At 38.9% G+C, this 18,434-nt stretch overlaps 1 protein-coding gene and 1 long non-coding RNA gene across 2 annotated transcripts in view; one reads left to right on the top strand and one right to left on the bottom strand.

The window, feature by feature from the left end:
* Positions 1-18,434, top strand: part of LOC140994098 (collagen alpha-1(XIV) chain-like) — a 179,583-nt gene that overhangs the window by 115,576 nt on the left and 45,573 nt on the right. The window contains exons 33-36 of the mRNA XM_073463674.1: positions 3,097-3,255; positions 6,776-6,853; positions 7,428-7,514; positions 8,919-8,972. Of these exons, the coding sequence (XP_073319775.1) occupies positions 3,097-3,255; positions 6,776-6,853; positions 7,428-7,514; positions 8,919-8,972 (378 nt within the window). The remainder of the gene's footprint in view (positions 1-3,096; positions 3,256-6,775; positions 6,854-7,427; positions 7,515-8,918; positions 8,973-18,434) is intronic.
* LOC140993400 (uncharacterized) lies at positions 11,249-12,385 on the bottom strand. The gene is made up of 3 exons (XR_012178662.1): positions 12,217-12,385; positions 11,884-11,991; positions 11,249-11,393 (listed from the first exon to the last, which is right to left on the bottom strand). It is a non-coding gene; the product is annotated as an uncharacterized lncRNA (long non-coding RNA).

Below are 18,434 nucleotides of genomic sequence, written 5' to 3'. Positions count from 1 at the left end.
TCAAACCTCTCTGCTGAGCAGTGAGATGGTAGTATGAGGCCTGACAGGCTGACTGTATTTGAGTCATGCCCTGAGCCTGAACCTGCTCACAGTCATGTTGTGTTAGTGTCAGTGTGTCAGCGCTGAGGGACTCACTGACTGATCTGCAGTCACTTGTGTCTGCTTGCTGTCAGCAGAGCTTATGCTGCTTACCTTTTCACCTTTTGTTCTGCAAGCTGTGTGTGTGAGTGCGACTGCATACATAGTGGGTTTTATAATCCCCGAGGACCAGCACCTGCAGCGCCTACCTGAAGAGTCTGTGTGACATTCGTATAGGTTTATGTGATTATGGACCGGAGGACATCCCTCCCTGTAGAAACACCAGCTTTAGTGGTTGAATGGTCCCCTATGGGTTACTAAAGTTCAGTTCTTCCTCAGCTTTCATATTTTTTAGATAAACTCTGAATCTCTCTGGCTGTCAGATTTCTTTAATTCCTGAAAAGCTGACTGCTCGGGAATATGACATCAGTGTATAAATTTCCTTTAGTGAGGTTGTCAGACTGATAGAGCAGCGCTGCTTCAGACTTCACACACTCAACAGGATTTATATTATAGTTCTGCAGTGTTAATGCAGGTCAGAGGGAATGTGAACGTGTACAGTCTGTATGTACACACACACAAGTGAACATAGAGCTTATGATTGCGGCTGGCTTTTATGATAACGTTCAGAGTTTCTACATTTTCATCTGCAGCCACATTAATGAACATACTTCCATCTGAACCTTGATGTGCTAAAAGTAGAAATGAAAACAATTTACCAATTACTAAAAAACAAAACAAAATCAACAATTACCAAAATGTGAGTCTGTTGAATTTAAGAATATTTTTTACGAACAATTGTAAATCACAGTTGGTGCTGATGGATGATTAATAGTACACAAGAGTTTATCTGTGACAGCACTTTTGCCATCAGGGCCCGTCGACTTTCGAGCGACTTGCTTGCGACTTGGCTGATGTTTGATATAAGAAACTCTAAATCAAATCACCTGTATATAAAAAGTGTGTAAGCTGGTTTCAGGTAAACCAACGAGTTTCATTTTATCTCCATTAGCAGATAAAAAATAATGTTCGATTCTAACTCTGACGCAACATTAACCAGAGGAGAAATCAAACTGTCACACTGCCTCCCTTCTCTGACAGGCTGATTACAGCCATGGAAATGAAGCTCACTATTACAGGGTGTTGAGGTTATTAACAGTCTGCATCCTGCTGTTTGTAAAACTGTGTAATTTGCAGACTGTACAACCATCTGTGGTTGCTGAAGTAAACAGAAACATGAATTTCTTGGCACAAGTACAAATAAAATGCTGCATTTATTTTCTCTGATCTGAACACAAAGGTCTTCCAAGAGCTCCAAAAACAGCAGAATTTCATTTTTAGTGTCAAGAACAAAAGAAAAACAAGTGTAATTTCTGACTATCCCAACTCAAGTCATGCATGTACAGTATGTCACAACTGCGCTCGGAAATATGGAATGAAATTTACAGAGCAGACTTTTTAGGTTTACAGCCTGTTTTCCTTTGAGCCGTGTGTTTTGCATTTTGAATATACACTTTGCCAGAACAAACGTGGTGTATTTTAACAAGCTAATGTGCACTGCTGAGAATTTTAATTGTAGCCTATAGGACATGCAGATTTAAATATGTAAAATAGAGAAAAAAGAAAGTAGAGAAGCACACAGACAACCCGAGATATTCCTCCTCTGTAAATAAAGCCGTCGCCTACTGTAGGAGGCAAGCGAGCGAATATCTCGGTTGCTTAAACTCTTCGTAATACCCACCGAACAAAGGCAGGCTGACAGAGGAAGGTTAATCACTGACAGCAGCTCCGTTACAGGAGAGGAGAGGAGGGTAACGGTGTCGAGGAGCCACTCAGCACAGACAGGTGGTGTTTCATCCGCCTCACAGTTCAGCACTTGACTGTCCACGATGGTGACAGAACTTCCTGCATGTGTAAATACAAACAGCAGCGTCACTCAGAGAGGTACTTTTAGCTTCATTTGCTCTCAGGATCTCTGTCCCAGTTCCACCTCTGCTGCAGGTTGCGGAGCTGTAAAGGCGTTCATTTTAAACAGGAGCTTGCACTGCATCCAAGTCTGACATGCGAAGTGAAATCAGGTCACATTTCTTTCACAAACAGACATTTTGAATTTCATTTGGTTTGTTTGTTTTTATTCAAGATGAAAGTAGTTGGATCACTTTGCAGCACGTATTCATCTGTGAAGACACAATTCAAGCCTATTTACTGGATAATTAGACGTTTTTTAAGAGCCTCCCTAAAAAAATGAAGACTACTAAGACTTTTTTAGACTTAAATCTGCACTATGAAGACTGACCTCAAAGGTTTTACCTTGTTTATATGTGGCGGACCCTGCCACCTTTCTAGCTTCAAACATCATTCTGGGGACCTTATCGTTTGAATTTCTTGCCCAAAACTACATAGTGCCCCTTTAATTTGTAGACCATACTAAAACACATTTTAACACCTACTTTACTTGAAAATATAAACAAATAGGACCGTTAATGTAGGACAGCCTGACCAGGGGATGCAGACAAAAACGAGACTTTTGGCTAAATCTGAAACATTTATATCATGTTTATGTTGATCAATGTAAATTGGACTGTAAGCCATGATCAGCCTCTGCTCTCTGCTTTACTCTTTTCAGCACCACACAGGAAGAGGGCGCTGTTCTACCACAGCAAAATAGAGCTAAAACCTTGTACAGGCTGCAAATATAGGAACGAGTAAAACACTGATTCTCCTGATGGAGTATTAGTCTATAAAAAATCAAAATAACGGCTGCACCACAGCCAAACTGTCTTCATATTACTTGTTTTGACTTGTAGGCAAATGACCTGTAATAAGGAAAAGTTAACACATTTGTGCCGTTGCGCTTGGGTGCTCATTCTGCTTGAAACATGGTAAAGCTGATGAACTGTCATCAACTCAGGTGATTTATTGATGAAATATTTCAGGTGTTTATCACATGAAGCACTAAAAACAAATTTAAAGAGGTGACTGATTGAGTGAGCATGTCCAATGTTTTCTCTCGCACAGCTCCACATTGCCATCAGCAAGACGAGCGCCAAAGTGGTGATCGACTGCAAGATGGTGGCCGAGAAAAACATCAACGCAGCCGGAAACATCACCATAGACGGAGTGGAAGTCCTGGGCAGGATGGTTCGCTCCAGGGGGAACAAAGACAACTCTGCACCGGTGAGGATGGCACACACACGCACACACGACTGCGTATTCACAAGATACGGATGAAAGTAAAGGCAGCAAAATGTTCAAAGTTACTAAATGTTAAAGGAGCAGTTCACTCAAAAATCGAAAATTCTCTCAGTATCCACTCACCCCCATGCTGATGGAAAGTCAGGTGAAGTTTCGTAGTCAATGAAAAGGCAAAACAGCGTTGCAGCATTTTCCTAAACAACTGAAGTAACTAGGGGGAAAAAACGAAACAAAAGTGCCTCCATACAGCTCGTCCAACGTAATCCAAGTCTCCAGAAGCCCCAAGATGTGAAATTGATTTGATTTTGACTCACTGTTTTGCTGTTTTTTGTTTTTTTTACTTCTGTTTTACAACAAGTCTCCAGCTGCCTCAGTTGTTGGCTGTAAAGGCTGTTACTGTTACTGGCTGTAAAGAAGGCACTCAACATCACCACCATGGATCAACTTTTCTTTTTTACCTCCCAGTTAAAACAGAAAAGTAGTAACGGCATGAATTATAATTCACAGTATTTGATTTTGTGCTGTTGCAGAGGTTTCATCTATGTTCAATTTTTTTTCATCAAAGCAGAGCCATTTCCTCGAGCGGCTTTATGAATGCAAACAAATCAATTTCAAGCCGTTCTCCTCCAGAAATAGCAGAGAAGCCGACTTTGTGACTGATTGGTTTGATCTCCCTTTGAAGAGAAAACCCTTGACATTGACTCTGCTCTGAAGCTGAAGAATTCCACTTATGTGTCACATAATCCCCACTAGTGTCATTTTTAAACATTTTTTCCACCGCTCACAGTTGTGTGAGTGGCCAAAACTGAGCAGTTGAGTTCGTTATTTTTACAGAAGGAAACAAATTACTGATCAAAGGTGAGATATGTGCCTTTAAGAGGTCGCTAACACAGCTGCTAGTACAAGGTTCATGAGCAATATTATTATTTACTTATCAACATCTTGTCGATTCTGCTTTTTCTATTTTTCTTTTACTATTTTATTTTCCTCCATTTGTCTAATTAGCAGAGGTAGCTGGTCAATAGGTGGTGCCGCCCCACCTGTCCCACATGAAGAAGAATCATGTAGACCTTCACTGAAAAAGACTTTGTTTTTAAATAAGCAACCTAAATATTATACAGTTAGTGAGTAACTTGTATAATCTGCAATAAATCGTGATTAATGTTCTACGTTGTGTAAAGTTACAGAGGGTGTTACTCTCTGTAACTCTCTGTTGGTGTTCAGCTGTTACTCCAACACAAATCCTGGCACCTCCTTCAAACATGAAAACCCCACAGGAACCAAAGGAAGTCCCAAATGTGACCCTTGTTGATGCTATAGAAAAGCCAACCACCAAAATTGACAACTTTGGTGTCGAGCTGAGGGAAAATTCAGTCATGGTTGTTATGTTATGTTATGTGATGTTATTAAACTAGTTGAGATGAACGCCGCGGAGATTAAAGATTGCAAAATCAAGATATGAGCTGTGGAAAGAGAAATGCCCCGTCTCATCAAGGAGAACGAGGAGTTGAAAGAGAGAGTAATGGAGAAAAAGTGGTACAAGAAATGTTGAAGTCTGAAAGAAAAAAAAGGAAAAGCCCCTCGTTGTAAGTCGCACATGAGCGCTTCACACGCTGTAATACAAGAGATATGAGCTCGCTGGTTGTGACTTTCACCGCCCCAAGGCCGTGAAAAATAAAGCGAAAAGGAAGCAGAAGGCATAGAAGTTCAAGTTTGTAGAGTGTTAGAAGTGTACGCTCAGAAGATCTGAGTGTTTTCAGAGGACTAGTGGTTTTTGTAGCGTCACTAGATGCAGCAGTACAAGAACATCTGCAGAGTGCTGCTGTGTTTAAAGGAACATCTAAGACAGAACAGAAACAACTGTCAGTTTTAAGAGAGCACATCAATGAAGAAATCAGGAGTGCTGACTTTGTCATTTTTCAATGTAAAACATTTACTGTTTCCAGCTTCTTGAATGTCATTTTCTGCTGCTGTTCTTCTTGTCATTAATGATGGTAAATGAAGAGTCTTTAGGTTTTAGTCGGATGGTTTGACCAGCAGGGCTCTGGGAAATTGTAAATCATTTTTTAATGAGAGTCATTCTAATGTGGTAGTTATACTTTTTTGCGGAAAAACCATATCAGACAAATATTTTTGTTCCAAGCAGCATATATTTATTTAGGTTTACTTAAATAGACTGGTGTGATGCACCAGTAGGCTGCTGGTTATAGCGTACCTGACCAATTACATAGTTTTGAGCACAATAATTTTCTTCCTTCTTAAATGAAGCTCTATGTTTTCTCATCTTGAGCCAGAAATTAAGCAGAAATAAAGGGCAATTTCAGCTTCTCCTGAAGGACAGACAGTTTTCATACATGGCCTTCAGGAGTAGCTGAAGGTGCTCTTTGGTTCTTTGAATATTTTTATAATGCAAGATGAGGCTTATAATCTCCCGCTGTGTTTTAAACCCCATGAATCACAGGGCGGCCCTGACTATTACTCTAATTTTGTACCTCAGAATTCACCACGCCTAATTAGACAAACCGAAAACACAGACACTTGCAAAGAGGTTCAGAGAAAAGCTGTAAACCTGAGGTAATCTTTCTCTTTCGGCATTAGAGGCAGGATTATGATTCATTTGCACAGCACTGAAATACCTCAGGGCAGCTAGTGATTTGTAGCAGCTGCAGAGATCGTCAGTGATTTTATTCGTGTCATTTGAAATAAAAATAACAGCATTTTTATTTCCATTCCGTTGATTCTTATCACAGTTGATTTACTCAGGTTTTGTGTACTTTCCTCCTCTGTGGTCGAGAACGTTGTAGGTGTTTGATTGAATTTACACTGCTTACTTTATTTAATCAAAGTTACTGGTGTCAGCATTGTGACATGAGCACTCTGAGTGCTTCTTGTTTCACAAAAAAACTGAAGGGAACTCCACAAATGTCACACATTAAAGTGTGGTTACGGGTCTTTTGGCGAGTACTACTGCAGATGTGACAAAAAGTAGTTCAAAGTTTTTTTTGTGGCTTCAGTGGAAGCTATGTAATCTGATAAACTGGCTCCAGTGATGTCACTCAGTGGTTACGTTGCATTGTGGGTAATGTAAGCAGCTTGTTTAGAAAAGGAAAAAGGAATAAAAACAGGTTATATCTCTGGTTCTCGCTGTATCGATTTAGATCATTTGCTTTACCCTATAATAGAGTTACCCTGTAATGTTGAGTCAGGTCTTTATATAAAACTGTCTCATCCCTGTGTGAGTTTATTTGCTTGGAGATGGTGAACAGTTATTGATCACTGCGTGAGTAAAATACGTCGACTAAAACCACAAAAAGAGATTTTTCTGTTTATTGAAACACAAGAAAACTCTTCCTCCTTCTTGCACTACTTCATTTAATGACTGGATCATTTCCAGCCTTGTGGGACGCTGTGTACTTCAGTTCAGTTCAGTCAGTTATTTCACCTGCATATCTTGCTGGTTTGTGTTATTAAAGGTTGTTGTGTGTGTTTTCCTCCTCTGCAGTTCCAGCTCCAGATCTTTGACATCGTCTGCAGCACTTCGTGGGCAAACAGAGACAAATGCTGCGAACTTCCTGGTCTGGTGAGGTCAAGTTCATTTCTCTCTAAACATCTCTTTACTCCAGTTAACTCTTCTGTCTGTGCACAGAATAACAATTTAGCAGGTAAATAGTTGTTGAAAGTAATTTACTGTATCTTGTACACGACCATTAATCATCTGTGCATTGGGAAGTATTGTAAAACCTTTTTAAGCATTTTTACATTATGTTTATCTTCTCTTTTATAAACCTGACAACACTGTGTCTTTAACGGTAACTTGATAATCTATAATCTGTAGGTGGAAATGACGCCTAAAACCAAATCAACTAGATATTTCCTGTTTCCAATGAGACGTGTCAGAGAAGTTAGCGAGAAAATGCTTTCCCTGTCAGCTTGAATATACGTTACAGCCACACAATGTGGAAACTGTCAGAGATTCATGTTTTTTGTGAATTAATAAGTCACACTCGCACTTTGCTTTCTTTATTTTATCACTTCTCATGACATGTCATTGCCATATGTTTTCTTTTCTTTCTTTCTCTCTTTCTTTTCTTCTTTTTCCTTTTTTTGGGGTTTTTTTGTCTTCGTGTCATCCTCATCATGCTCTGATCATCCAGAGGAAGGAGGCAGACTGCCCAGCCATGCCCAAAGCCTGCACCTGCACCCAGGACAGCAAAGGCCCCCCCGGCCCTGCTGGACCTCCAGTGAGCCACACACAAATACACCAAATATATACCCACTCACACAAAGTTAATGATTTGGATCATATTGTAAATACACATATATAAAGTATACATCTTGATCACACCTGCTCATCACAGAGGCTTCTTCAGGCATGTTAGATATATAACAGCAGGTAGAAAACAGGCAGTGAACAACCGAAGCACGCTCGACATCACCTGCACGTCATATGCTTCATGTACAGTTTGAGTTCCAGAAGTTTATTCAGTGCAGTTTTCTTTTCAGTTTCCATTTTGCAGATTAAAACTTGTGTTTCTCAGCTTGTTTGTCAGTTTTGTTTGTTGTAAGATTAGCTGTCATTCTGTAAAGACACATTGTGCACTACTGTGTGAGACACTGTGAGGCTGATCACGTTTAGTATCAACATCTGTCCTGAGTGATTCGATCAGAAGTGGACAGCTTTGCAGTAGGCTTGTCAGTTCACATCTGGTAGTAACATGCGTCTTGAGGGACCACTTGTGATCGGATCTCACTTACCTGCTCTATAAATAAATAAACATACATCAATTTAACAAACGGATGTGATAGTTTTACACAAATACAGAAATATCTTCATGTATAACATTTTCTGAATTCATAAATGGGTACACAACAGCATTTCTCCAAACTCAACAACTCACAAAAATGTTGTGACTTTTTTAAGGGAGTCAGGGGATTTTCTCCACACGTGACAAAGAAATAGCCTGTATTGGTTAATGTCTACTGTATTTGTCAAATTTGGCACGTTTATCGTCGTGAAAATGTTGTCTTTGATACATTTAGTGTGAGACAGTAAGACGCACTTTAGACACAGAAGCAGACAGGCTGGTACAGCGGTGCCGCGACAAACTGACACTTTTTACAAGGAAACAAACAACTTCATGTTTTGATTTAATGCTGAATTTACAAGAAGGCACCAATGATTTAGAATTTGTCAAAAAATTTGTGTTTTACAAAGTTTAGAAAGTTTTTCCAAACTCAACAACTCACAAAATGTAGCGATTCTTTTAAGGGATTTTGGAAACTTTTTCTGTCAGTTTTCTGCTCAGGCAACAACTCAGGAGATATTGTGTTTACTAGTTCAGTGGTTAGTTGAAACGGTGCGTTCACAAACATCTGTCACTGACATTGGCAGGTTAATAGAGGGTCACAGTTAACCACCTGGAAACCAGACAGTGTTGAATCCATATAACTTCTTGTTGTGGCCTCTTCTTCTTCTTGTTTCACAGAGGATGTCAGTTTAGTAGATATGTGGTCACATGCGGCTCAAACCAATGTGGTTTGAGTGTTGTACTCAGAGTTGTCCACTTGTGATCGGGTCATTCTCTGTGAACTCAATAATGTGTTGATTGTGTACCAACTCTATGCTATTTGTTTGTGTCAAACAGGGAGGCCCAGGGATCAGAGGAGCCAGAGGTGATCGTGGAGAGCCAGGCCCTGTGGTAAGTTCACACTCACTCTTTTTTTTACTTGTTCTGAGAAACAGCGAGAAGTAAAAAGTGTGAGAACCTGCGGCTCTAGAGTAAAAACAGGAAGATGCAGTGCATATCAGGCTGTGCCATCATATATCTATTAGGTCATCTGAAACCATCCTCTAGCTGCAACCTAGCAGACGCTTACGTTGCCTTTAAATCCTGCTCTCAGCGAGCAAAAAGCAGATACTCAGTGGCTTTCCTTGTATTTACATTGTATCTGCTTTGGCTAAGCTACCGTAGCCGGCTTGTCAGAGGTCATCTTATTTTTCTTTTTTTGTATTTTGTTGTTTTATTTATTCAGGTAAGTTTTGCAGGAACAGCCTGACAGACAGAGGCCTGTTGTCAAGTAGGTCACTGTCTTTCTATTATACTAGTGAACATGGCAGCTGTGAGCACTCACAGCCACACACACACACACACTCAACTTCTGTACACCTACATACACACTCAAGCAAAACAATGCCAATAATGAATCATACATATAGAGAGTCATTAATGTAATATTTCAGGCACATTTTCTTTATTAGATGCAGTGCTTGTAAGAAAGAAAACAGATATATATACATAACTCCAAACAACACAACATGACACAAATACATGAGAAAAGAGAAAAACAGTCTTTCATAAAACTGATCAACAATACAGAAAACAAACATTTCAGATGTAACATGACAAAACGGAAAAAAAGACAAATGAAAATCACACATTTCAGACAAACACACCAAAAAAACTTGCTAACAGAATAAAATACTCCATAAAACAAATTAGGGCGGTTGCAATATATAATATTACTTTATAGTAACTGTTCTTTGTATACACTTACAGACTCTCTCTCCACCTCCCTACACAAAACCCAGACAAAATACACAAAATACACAAAATTGTATAAATATCACAATAACATCGTTATCATGAATTCAAATCCTGACAACCCTTAAAGAACAATACAGACAAAGTAATAACATTTTAAAAGGCAAAACATTTTTGACAATATAACAACAAAACAAAAAAAATAATCTTGCGATGAAAAAACAAGTGCAGACGAGAATTTCACACAAACCAGAAAAGGTAAGTACCCACTGTCTTTCTCCTTGTTGCTGTTTGTTTTTTTTAGTTACATACATTTTTTCACAAGGACTGTTTTGGGCTTGGCTCCTTTTTAAAGAGATTTCTCTTGATCATCTGAATCTCTCAATGATATTATGGTCAGTAGATGGAGAAATCCCTAAACTACTTGTGATTGTGCACTGAACAGTTGGACTATTTGGCTGCACAGTTTTCTACAGAGTAGTACACCTCGCCCCATCTTTGCTTTTGAACGACTGAGCCTTTCAAGGATGCCCCTTTCATACCCGATCATGATACTATCGTCTCTTACCAATGAACCTCTTCACCTCTAGAGTGATCCAAACAGGTGTTTTTTAGTGTCTTTTGTTGCTCCTGTCCCAACTTGTTTGAAACATGTTGCTGCCATCGAATTCAGAATAAGCATATATTTACAAAAATCAAAACAAACATCAAATATGTCGCTTCTTGATACTGTTTTCAATAGAGTAGATGTCACAGGAGGATTAGTAAATTAGCCGTTCTGTCTAATTAATGTTTCACACAGCGTCCCAACTTATTTGAGAATCAGGTTGTCAGGATTTTCCAGACTCAGTTGTTTTCATATTTTTTACAATCCATGAAAGATTTTGAAAGAAGTTCAGTAGAGTTTTCTTGGTAAATCAGGCTCTAAGTCGATCAGTAATTATTATTTACATCTCGCTTTAAAAGTGTAATAAGTCTTGGTCATTAAAGTACTTTAAAGTTCATTTAACTCTAAACTTGTATAGGAATTGTATCTTGTCTAAAGCAATATTGATTGTACTCACTAAAGTTCAGTGAAATAGTATTTGTACAGGTTGGTTTTAATCTACAGGCATCTCTCTATGGATGGTCTGTGGATTCACAGACTGAGATATCTCAACAATTATTGGATGGATTGTCATGAAATTTGGCTCAGACATTCATGTCCCCCTCAGGTACATGACAGGTGCAGACTCGTAATAACCTTAATGAATCATCTCTACAATGGGTGACGGTTGCCACACCACCAGTTACGGACTTCCGGGTCACTGAACTGTTTTCTACAACCTGGGAGAAAAAAAACCAAAACGTTAATTTCAACACTTTCAAGACTCAAAGATCTGTTTATTTCACAACTAGTCTCACCTTCTAAGTCACCATTCAGCTGCTTTAGTTCAACCTCTAAGATGTCATTTCTTCTCTGTAGCTCGTGAACCTCCTCAGTGAGATTAATCATTGTGGCTCGTGCCTGGTTCAGAGAGATACTGAGCTGGTCTCTTTCTGTCACCAAACGTTGTTTCTCCAACGTGGCTAAAATATCTGGTGAGAACAGAAACAAAACAAAATGCAGGTTAACAACATAACATGACTTTGATTTAAAGTTATGGAGATGTTAAGTTCCTTTCTGTGTTGAAATTAAAACAAAATTAATTAAAGGGCAGTTTTTCTTGCCACTGTCGCCGAGAACTTGCTCATGGTGGAGGGTGGGACTGTGTATTAAAGAGTATGGTCTAGCGAGCAGCTTTGAATAGTTTAAGAATCACTCATTAATTTCATTTAGTGCATGCGACTGCTTTATCCATAATCCTGCTTTAACAACATTAAAAGCAAATTTTCGATGCTCGTTTAAATGCATCTACATGTTGGAGACTGTTTCATTGAAATAGTTAATATACATTTTAAGCATTACTCCATTAATGCTGCACATTTATTTATTTATTTACAAAAATTTAATTTGTTATTAAAAAATGTACAAAAACTGAGCACAAACTAGAGCCTGATATGTTTAGAATGGAAGATAAATTCTCACAGCGCGTGAAGATTCCAGCCAAAATCAGAAGATACATCACTCCCAGAATGCTTGCGGTAGTGAAATGTCTTCTACGGACAGCTGAGAGATTGTTTTGGGTCCGTGGTCCTACAGAGACATAGTACATTAAAACATATTTTCATGAAGCGCATTTGAAGAACTCAGACATTTTAACTCAAGTGGCATTAAATTGCATCTCAACATCTTCAAGTCTCAGTCCACAGGCTCAGACCTTCCATAAACACTTAAGTGGAAAAAAGAGGAACGTTGTTCAATATTTAATCAAACATGCACACACTTCTTAGTCTGTGTTTGTTGTTATTTTATACTTACTGACTTTATGGGGCCCAAGATCAGTCTGTCCGTGTTTCCGAGTATCCTCATTCTCATAGATTGCCACCTGGATTTCCTCTTTTTCTGCTCCGTTCTTTTTGTCCCGTGTGCTATATCTCACATTCAAACTCAAATCTGGTGCTTGAACGTCTGTAGACATCTTGAGAGGTGAATGAACCTAAAACTGTTCTTCACTGTTTGTTTCTCTGTGAGTGTGTCAGCTTTTCAACAAGCGAGCATCAAGGAAGTAGCAGCAAGACAAACCACAGATACAGATACACAATCAGCACGTGCTGCTGCACGCTATCGGATATGTTGCCATATCACTATATCCCCACAGCAGCTCTTCTTTTTCAGTCTGGTATTAACTGTTGAGTAACGAGTCAGGAAGTAAATTTAACTTAATGGGATAAAAATAGAATTTCCACCATTTTCTTTGGATAGTCAAACATTCATTAATGTAACAGGGAACTGTCTTTGTTTGCAACCATGAAAATATCTTAAACCAATATTTTTTACTTCACCCTTGGCAGCAGTGGCATGATAATCATATCCTAACACAACCAAATCTAATCAGTCAAAATCAAAATGCTATCAAGTTCATAATCTTTACTCCTGTAACTGTCTGTAAATGTTTGGTGGCTCGAGTAACAGCTTGAGTAACACTAAATCAAACATTACCAACATTCCCCCGGATGCTATGCATGTGATGTCTGTGATGTCATTTATTTCATCCCTTATCAGTGCAACCACTGAACCATCTCTGTAGAGCAGTGTGAATGAGAGGCCAAGAAGAACACTTGCCTTCAAATTTGAGAATATATATTATTGCCAAAAAACAAAAAAATATTGTGGTATTTTTTTTCTACGAGGTAGTTAGGGTACTCTATTTAGTTTTCTTTTCAGTCATATTTGAATTGTATGCGTCGTATATTATATTCCAGTTTAGAGGATTTCCGATTTGGAAGATTACTTGTATCTCACTCGTGATCCATCCTTGCCTCCTTCTAAATGTATCGGTTTATGTATATGTGTGCATTATCGGCAGTTAGCCCAAGTATTGTTGTTACAACTAAACCCAAAATATAAGTTATTTCTCTTGTGGCTCTTTTTGGCATTTCCAGCTGTTTGTGCACTACCGCCACCCTCAGGAATGGAGTACTTCTGGATTTTATTCAGATAAAGTGGAAATTGGGGCTTTGTTTAAGATTAGAAAATGTCAATATCATGGTTGAAGCTAAGCAACAATTATTATTATGGTTACATAATTTTTCTTGATCGTTGGACAGGGGCACAATCACAGGCTCAAGAGGCATAACATGAACCTCTGTGCATGGTTCTCTGCTGTAGAAGCTTCACACTGAAAATTAGCAGCTGGTGTATCAAAGAGGACTCAATACAACAATACTTGGCATTATTTTCACATATTGATCGCAGACAGATCGAACTGAATACAAACTTATGAATCAACTAAAGCAAAGTAAAGACAAGCTTTTATTGTGATAATCCTGCAGAGCTGCAGAGTAAGTAATACACATGTAGTCGTGTTGGATCACTTCCAGTGAGATTATACAGCATGTAAGGCAGAGGAACAATATGTGTGTGATCCAGGTTATTTAGCATGTCACACAAAATAAACAAATGAACAAATGTCAAATGTTAGTTGGTCTGATTTTACAGAGCAGTCCCGACACCACACATTTCTGTTATCATAGAATGAAAGAAATCTATTTCTCACAGATAAAATGCTTAAAATCACTATTTCCACTTTGTCTCCATTGTCCTTGTTGATTGCAGTATGCTGCGTTCTTGTTCCATGAAGCAGGTGGTAGTCCTGATGTCCAGAAGCTGTAGGACAAAGAAAATGTTTAGCTTTTAAACAGAGCAGAAACTTCTGATTATTTTCAGCTTGAAAAAAGTTGTCGAATTTTACCTCAAATATTTATGTTTTCTATAATTATTGATAGTTTTTCAGTAACTCATTTAATATGTGTAGTAATCTTGTCTCTGTGTCTACAGTAATTCATGTGATTAACATTTGCAGGAATGAATCAGAAAAAGAAAGAGATTATGGATCCACAGATTTGAAACACAAAGATGGTTTGGAGCACATACTATACAGACGCAGCCTCTTAAAACATCCTGTTCCCCCGTGACGGGGCCCTAACCGGTCCATATGTAATGATTATTAGGCTTCCATATCACAAGGTCATCAATATTATGCTTCATCTTTTTGTTTTTCAACAATTCTGCATGAAAGTGACGTTGCTTACAACTCATGTAATCTGAACACTTATAATAATTGAAAAGTCCAGAAGTCAAAATATATTGAAAAAAGATCAATGTCATTATTTGCAAAATCCACAACATGTTTTTAACTAACGAAATATTCTGCTTCAATCCATATTTGTTGGCGTTTAGCCTTTCAAAAACAACATTCTCACTGTCGCAAAAAATAAGTTTGCTCTCGGATTTCTTTACGCACCTGGCGGCGTGGTCTAGCAGTAATCTAACAGCATGAGAAATGACATTTATATAACTACAATAACAAACAGTTTGTGCTGGTACCACTGCAGATAAAGTCAGCCACTCAGACGAGTGCTGCACATTTTTTCTTCCTGTTAAATCATTAATATTATTAATATTATTATATAATATATACATATTTATATTAACTTCTACTACTTCTTCTAACTCTTTACTGTAAGTTTAAATTATTGATAGAAAATATAAATAAAGTAAGTAAAGTGATCATTCGGTCTAATGCCAGCTAAACTAAAGCTTTAAAATAAATGTCGTGGAATGTTTTTTGTGAGGGAAGTGCCATCTCATGGTGACACCCTGAAATATAATGAATGGGTGTGTTTTCAGTGGAAACTAGTCACACCCCCAGGAGGAGGAGGGGACTCCCAGTGGCTGACTAGGAACCAGCTGGCGGTCAGCTGGCAGCCAAAAGGCCTTTGGTTGGGAGGGGAAAATTGAGGCGGTTGCATCTGTAATATATACAATAACTGTAGTGCTGGTTGATGAAGCAACTCAACACCTACTCACAAACTGACATTTATAAACTTTTTTTTTTTAAGTTTGAAAACACTTATTTTAGTGACAAACAGTGACTTTAATGGAATTGTGATAAAATGTCTCACATTTCTGTCAGCGGTGATCTGTCCACCCACTTCCATTCAAAAACCCTCCTGTCTGTGGACCATTCTATCTGTAGACCAATCCAGGACTCTTCATACATGTTGTTCAGGTCACTGACAAATTTCTATTATTTGACAAGAGACAAAAATCATTTCTCTGTTCATAATTCAGTTTTTCTATTGTTGTAAAGAAATTTTGTGACTTTGTCTGAAGGAAAAAGAAAATCTGTTTCAACTTCGGGCCAACATCATTCACTATTGATTTGATTGATTTTGACATAAGCCACAACAAACACAATATCGTATCAAGACTATCTCTCCACCCAGCTACATATCCACATGTACAGGGGAATGTTCCCAACCTAACAGATGACATGGATAATTATTTAAGACACACCAGGTGTACTGGCACACACAGGTATATGAGGCACAGGTGTGCGTGATAAGTCTGATTTTTCAATCTCCACTGAGCAGTGCAGACATGTGATGTCAGCAAAGAAGAAAGGGAAAGAATAAAAAAATCTATTTTATTCTATTTACGAGTTTTACAGGCGTTTAAATCCACTACTCAGGGGCAGATGAGAGTTGGTGTTAGGCTCCTCTCTGGATTCCTGTTGCCTCTTGTTTGTAGGTTTTTCAAGGGTTCTCTGGCAGTTCAAGCACACTGGTGGCTGTTATGTGGTGTTCCCGTTGATGTCCCAGGTGTCTCTCCGTTCTGGAAGCAGGCGTTGTAGGTGTGAAGCAACGGAGCGTGCTGAATCTGCCAGGGTGATAGGTGTGCACCGTATTGACGTATTGCGTGGCGGTGCCCGCTTCCGCGTCTTTAAATCTGGGGCACAAAGCCACTGAGTGTGCAGCTTCTCACTTTTCCACTGTAATTGCAAAAAATAAATACAAAGATAAAAGAGGGAAAAAGAAAGGCTAAAGGCCGTGATCTGCGAGCTGTTTGGTCGCAAAAATATCAGTGTGAGGATATGTGTATATGAACTAGAGAAAGCAGCCCTATATCTGAAATGATAAATAAATAAAAAGATTGATGGCAATGGCAAGAGGTCACCCATTTGCAGGCTGGGGTGTGCGCATGCCTGCAGAAGATGGGCATGATGAATGTGTGTCTTGCCTCGGCCACAGTCAGGCCATGCCAGCCAGTGAGGACCCTGCATCCTGCGTGAATTGCTTTATCATGCCAGCATGCCAGGCAAGGTGCCTCTTGATTAAAGGGAAAAGACCTATCCATTTCCACTCCAGTAGCTCAACAAGCTAAGTGTACCAAAAGGGCGGAGCAAAATAAGCTAAGCTCGCAGTGATGGTCAGGCCCCGCCTCCAACCCTACATCCACCAGGATGAGCAGGACAGGGATGACTGCAGGGCCGTACCTCCTGCCCACAGATATAGCAGAAGGAGAGGAAGAGAAAGTAGATGTTGAATCACTGTTTCCTGCTAGCAGAAAAATGCTGCCTTGAGTGACACCTTTTAGGCTCACCGACTCAAGGGGCTCAAAGGGATCATTCAGAGCTTCCAGGACCAACCCCAGGTCCCAAGGTGAGACTGCAGGGGCTCTTACATGAGCCCTGAGTCTCTGGGCGCCCTTCCAAAAAATGTGCAATGAGGCTACAACAGTCCTCAGAAAGCTTGCACCAGACCATGTGAGGCCAGTATGGGACTACCACGTCTAACTGCACTTTCTCAATCAGAATCCTCTGCAGGAGGGGAGGAAGAAGACCGAAAGGGGGAAATGCATACAGAAGGCCGTGGAGCCACTGATGGGCCACTTAAATAATTATCCACGTCATCTGTCTGGTGGGAACATTCCCCGTACATATGGAATATATAGCTGGGTGGAGAGATAGTCGCCTCAGCCAGAGAACCATGGTTACAACGTAACCTACAGATCCACTCATACACAGAGAAAGGGAAAATGGAGAAGGAACTGCACCTTTAACCTTTAGTACTCATGAGGAACAATAAACATGTCAAGATCTTTTAAGTGTTTTTCCAAACGCAAAAAATCAGTTTGATATTTAAATATTTTCATTGCATTCCTGTTTTTCTATAAATTGTTCTGTACCCCTTTAGATTGCAGATTGAAGTTGAATCAATTTATAGTTCATGCAATATCTCCTAATTCTGCTTTGAATTTCAGCTACAATGTGGGTTGAGAACCTAGATCAGATAAGGTTAAGATCATTAGACATTATAGATCATTCAAGTATTTTGAAGTCATAATTTATTATTTAGTTATTTAGAAAAATACCTAAAATGTAAACAAAACTACAACTACAAAACCAAGCTTTATAATAGACACAGTATGAAATATGAAAATAATATTGGCAGGAAAACAGGTCCAAATGACAGAGTCAAAGCAGGTTGAATTAGAGGCACTTTACTAACACACACTCATTGACAAACACACTCACATGTTCATCTTTGTTGTTTATGACCACCAGATCTGCTCCTTTGTTCTGACAGTCAGCTCTGCTTCCCAACCACGTTCTCTTCTCATTGGATCTAAAGTAACAGCTGCATCCAAATCTCGTCCATCCGTCAGGACACCTTTTCCCTTAATGTCAAACACGTGTTTTTTTTTCAAGATAGATTTCATGTCATTCTGTGTCAAATTGACTTCGTTTTCTCTGTTAAGTTTAAGAGCTAATCAGATCTATCAGAATGTTTACTCTGTATTTTCACTCAGGATTTAATATCTCATTTGTGACTGTCTGAAAATATCCACATAGCAAAAAATGTCAACAACATGAAACAGTTATAATTAAAAGTTGAAGCACAGTCAAGTTATATCATATAAATTGACAGTTTTTCAGCTTTTGTCACCTTCAATTTCGTCCTTCAGCTTCTTTACCTCATCCTGTAACTGACTGTTGTTGACTGTCATGTCTTGAGAAACACAACAATAGATAAACAGTGTGATAATGTGAAAGTATTTAATCTAAGTATGTAGTGTAAAATTGGATCCTGTATATTTGGTATTTCCTTATTTGTTTTGAGACTGTTTTTTTACCTGAAACTGTTTCCTGGAGTTGGGTGTAGTTGTTGCTCAGGTTGTCGTATCTGGTCTGC

The sequence above is a fragment of the Pagrus major genome, chromosome 3, assembly GCF_040436345.1.
Source record: "Pagrus major chromosome 3, Pma_NU_1.0".
Taxonomy (NCBI): domain Eukaryota; kingdom Metazoa; phylum Chordata; class Actinopteri; order Spariformes; family Sparidae; genus Pagrus; species Pagrus major.
The sequence above is the reverse complement of the archived record's forward strand: the minus strand, read 5'-3'. Positions and strand labels throughout refer to the sequence as shown.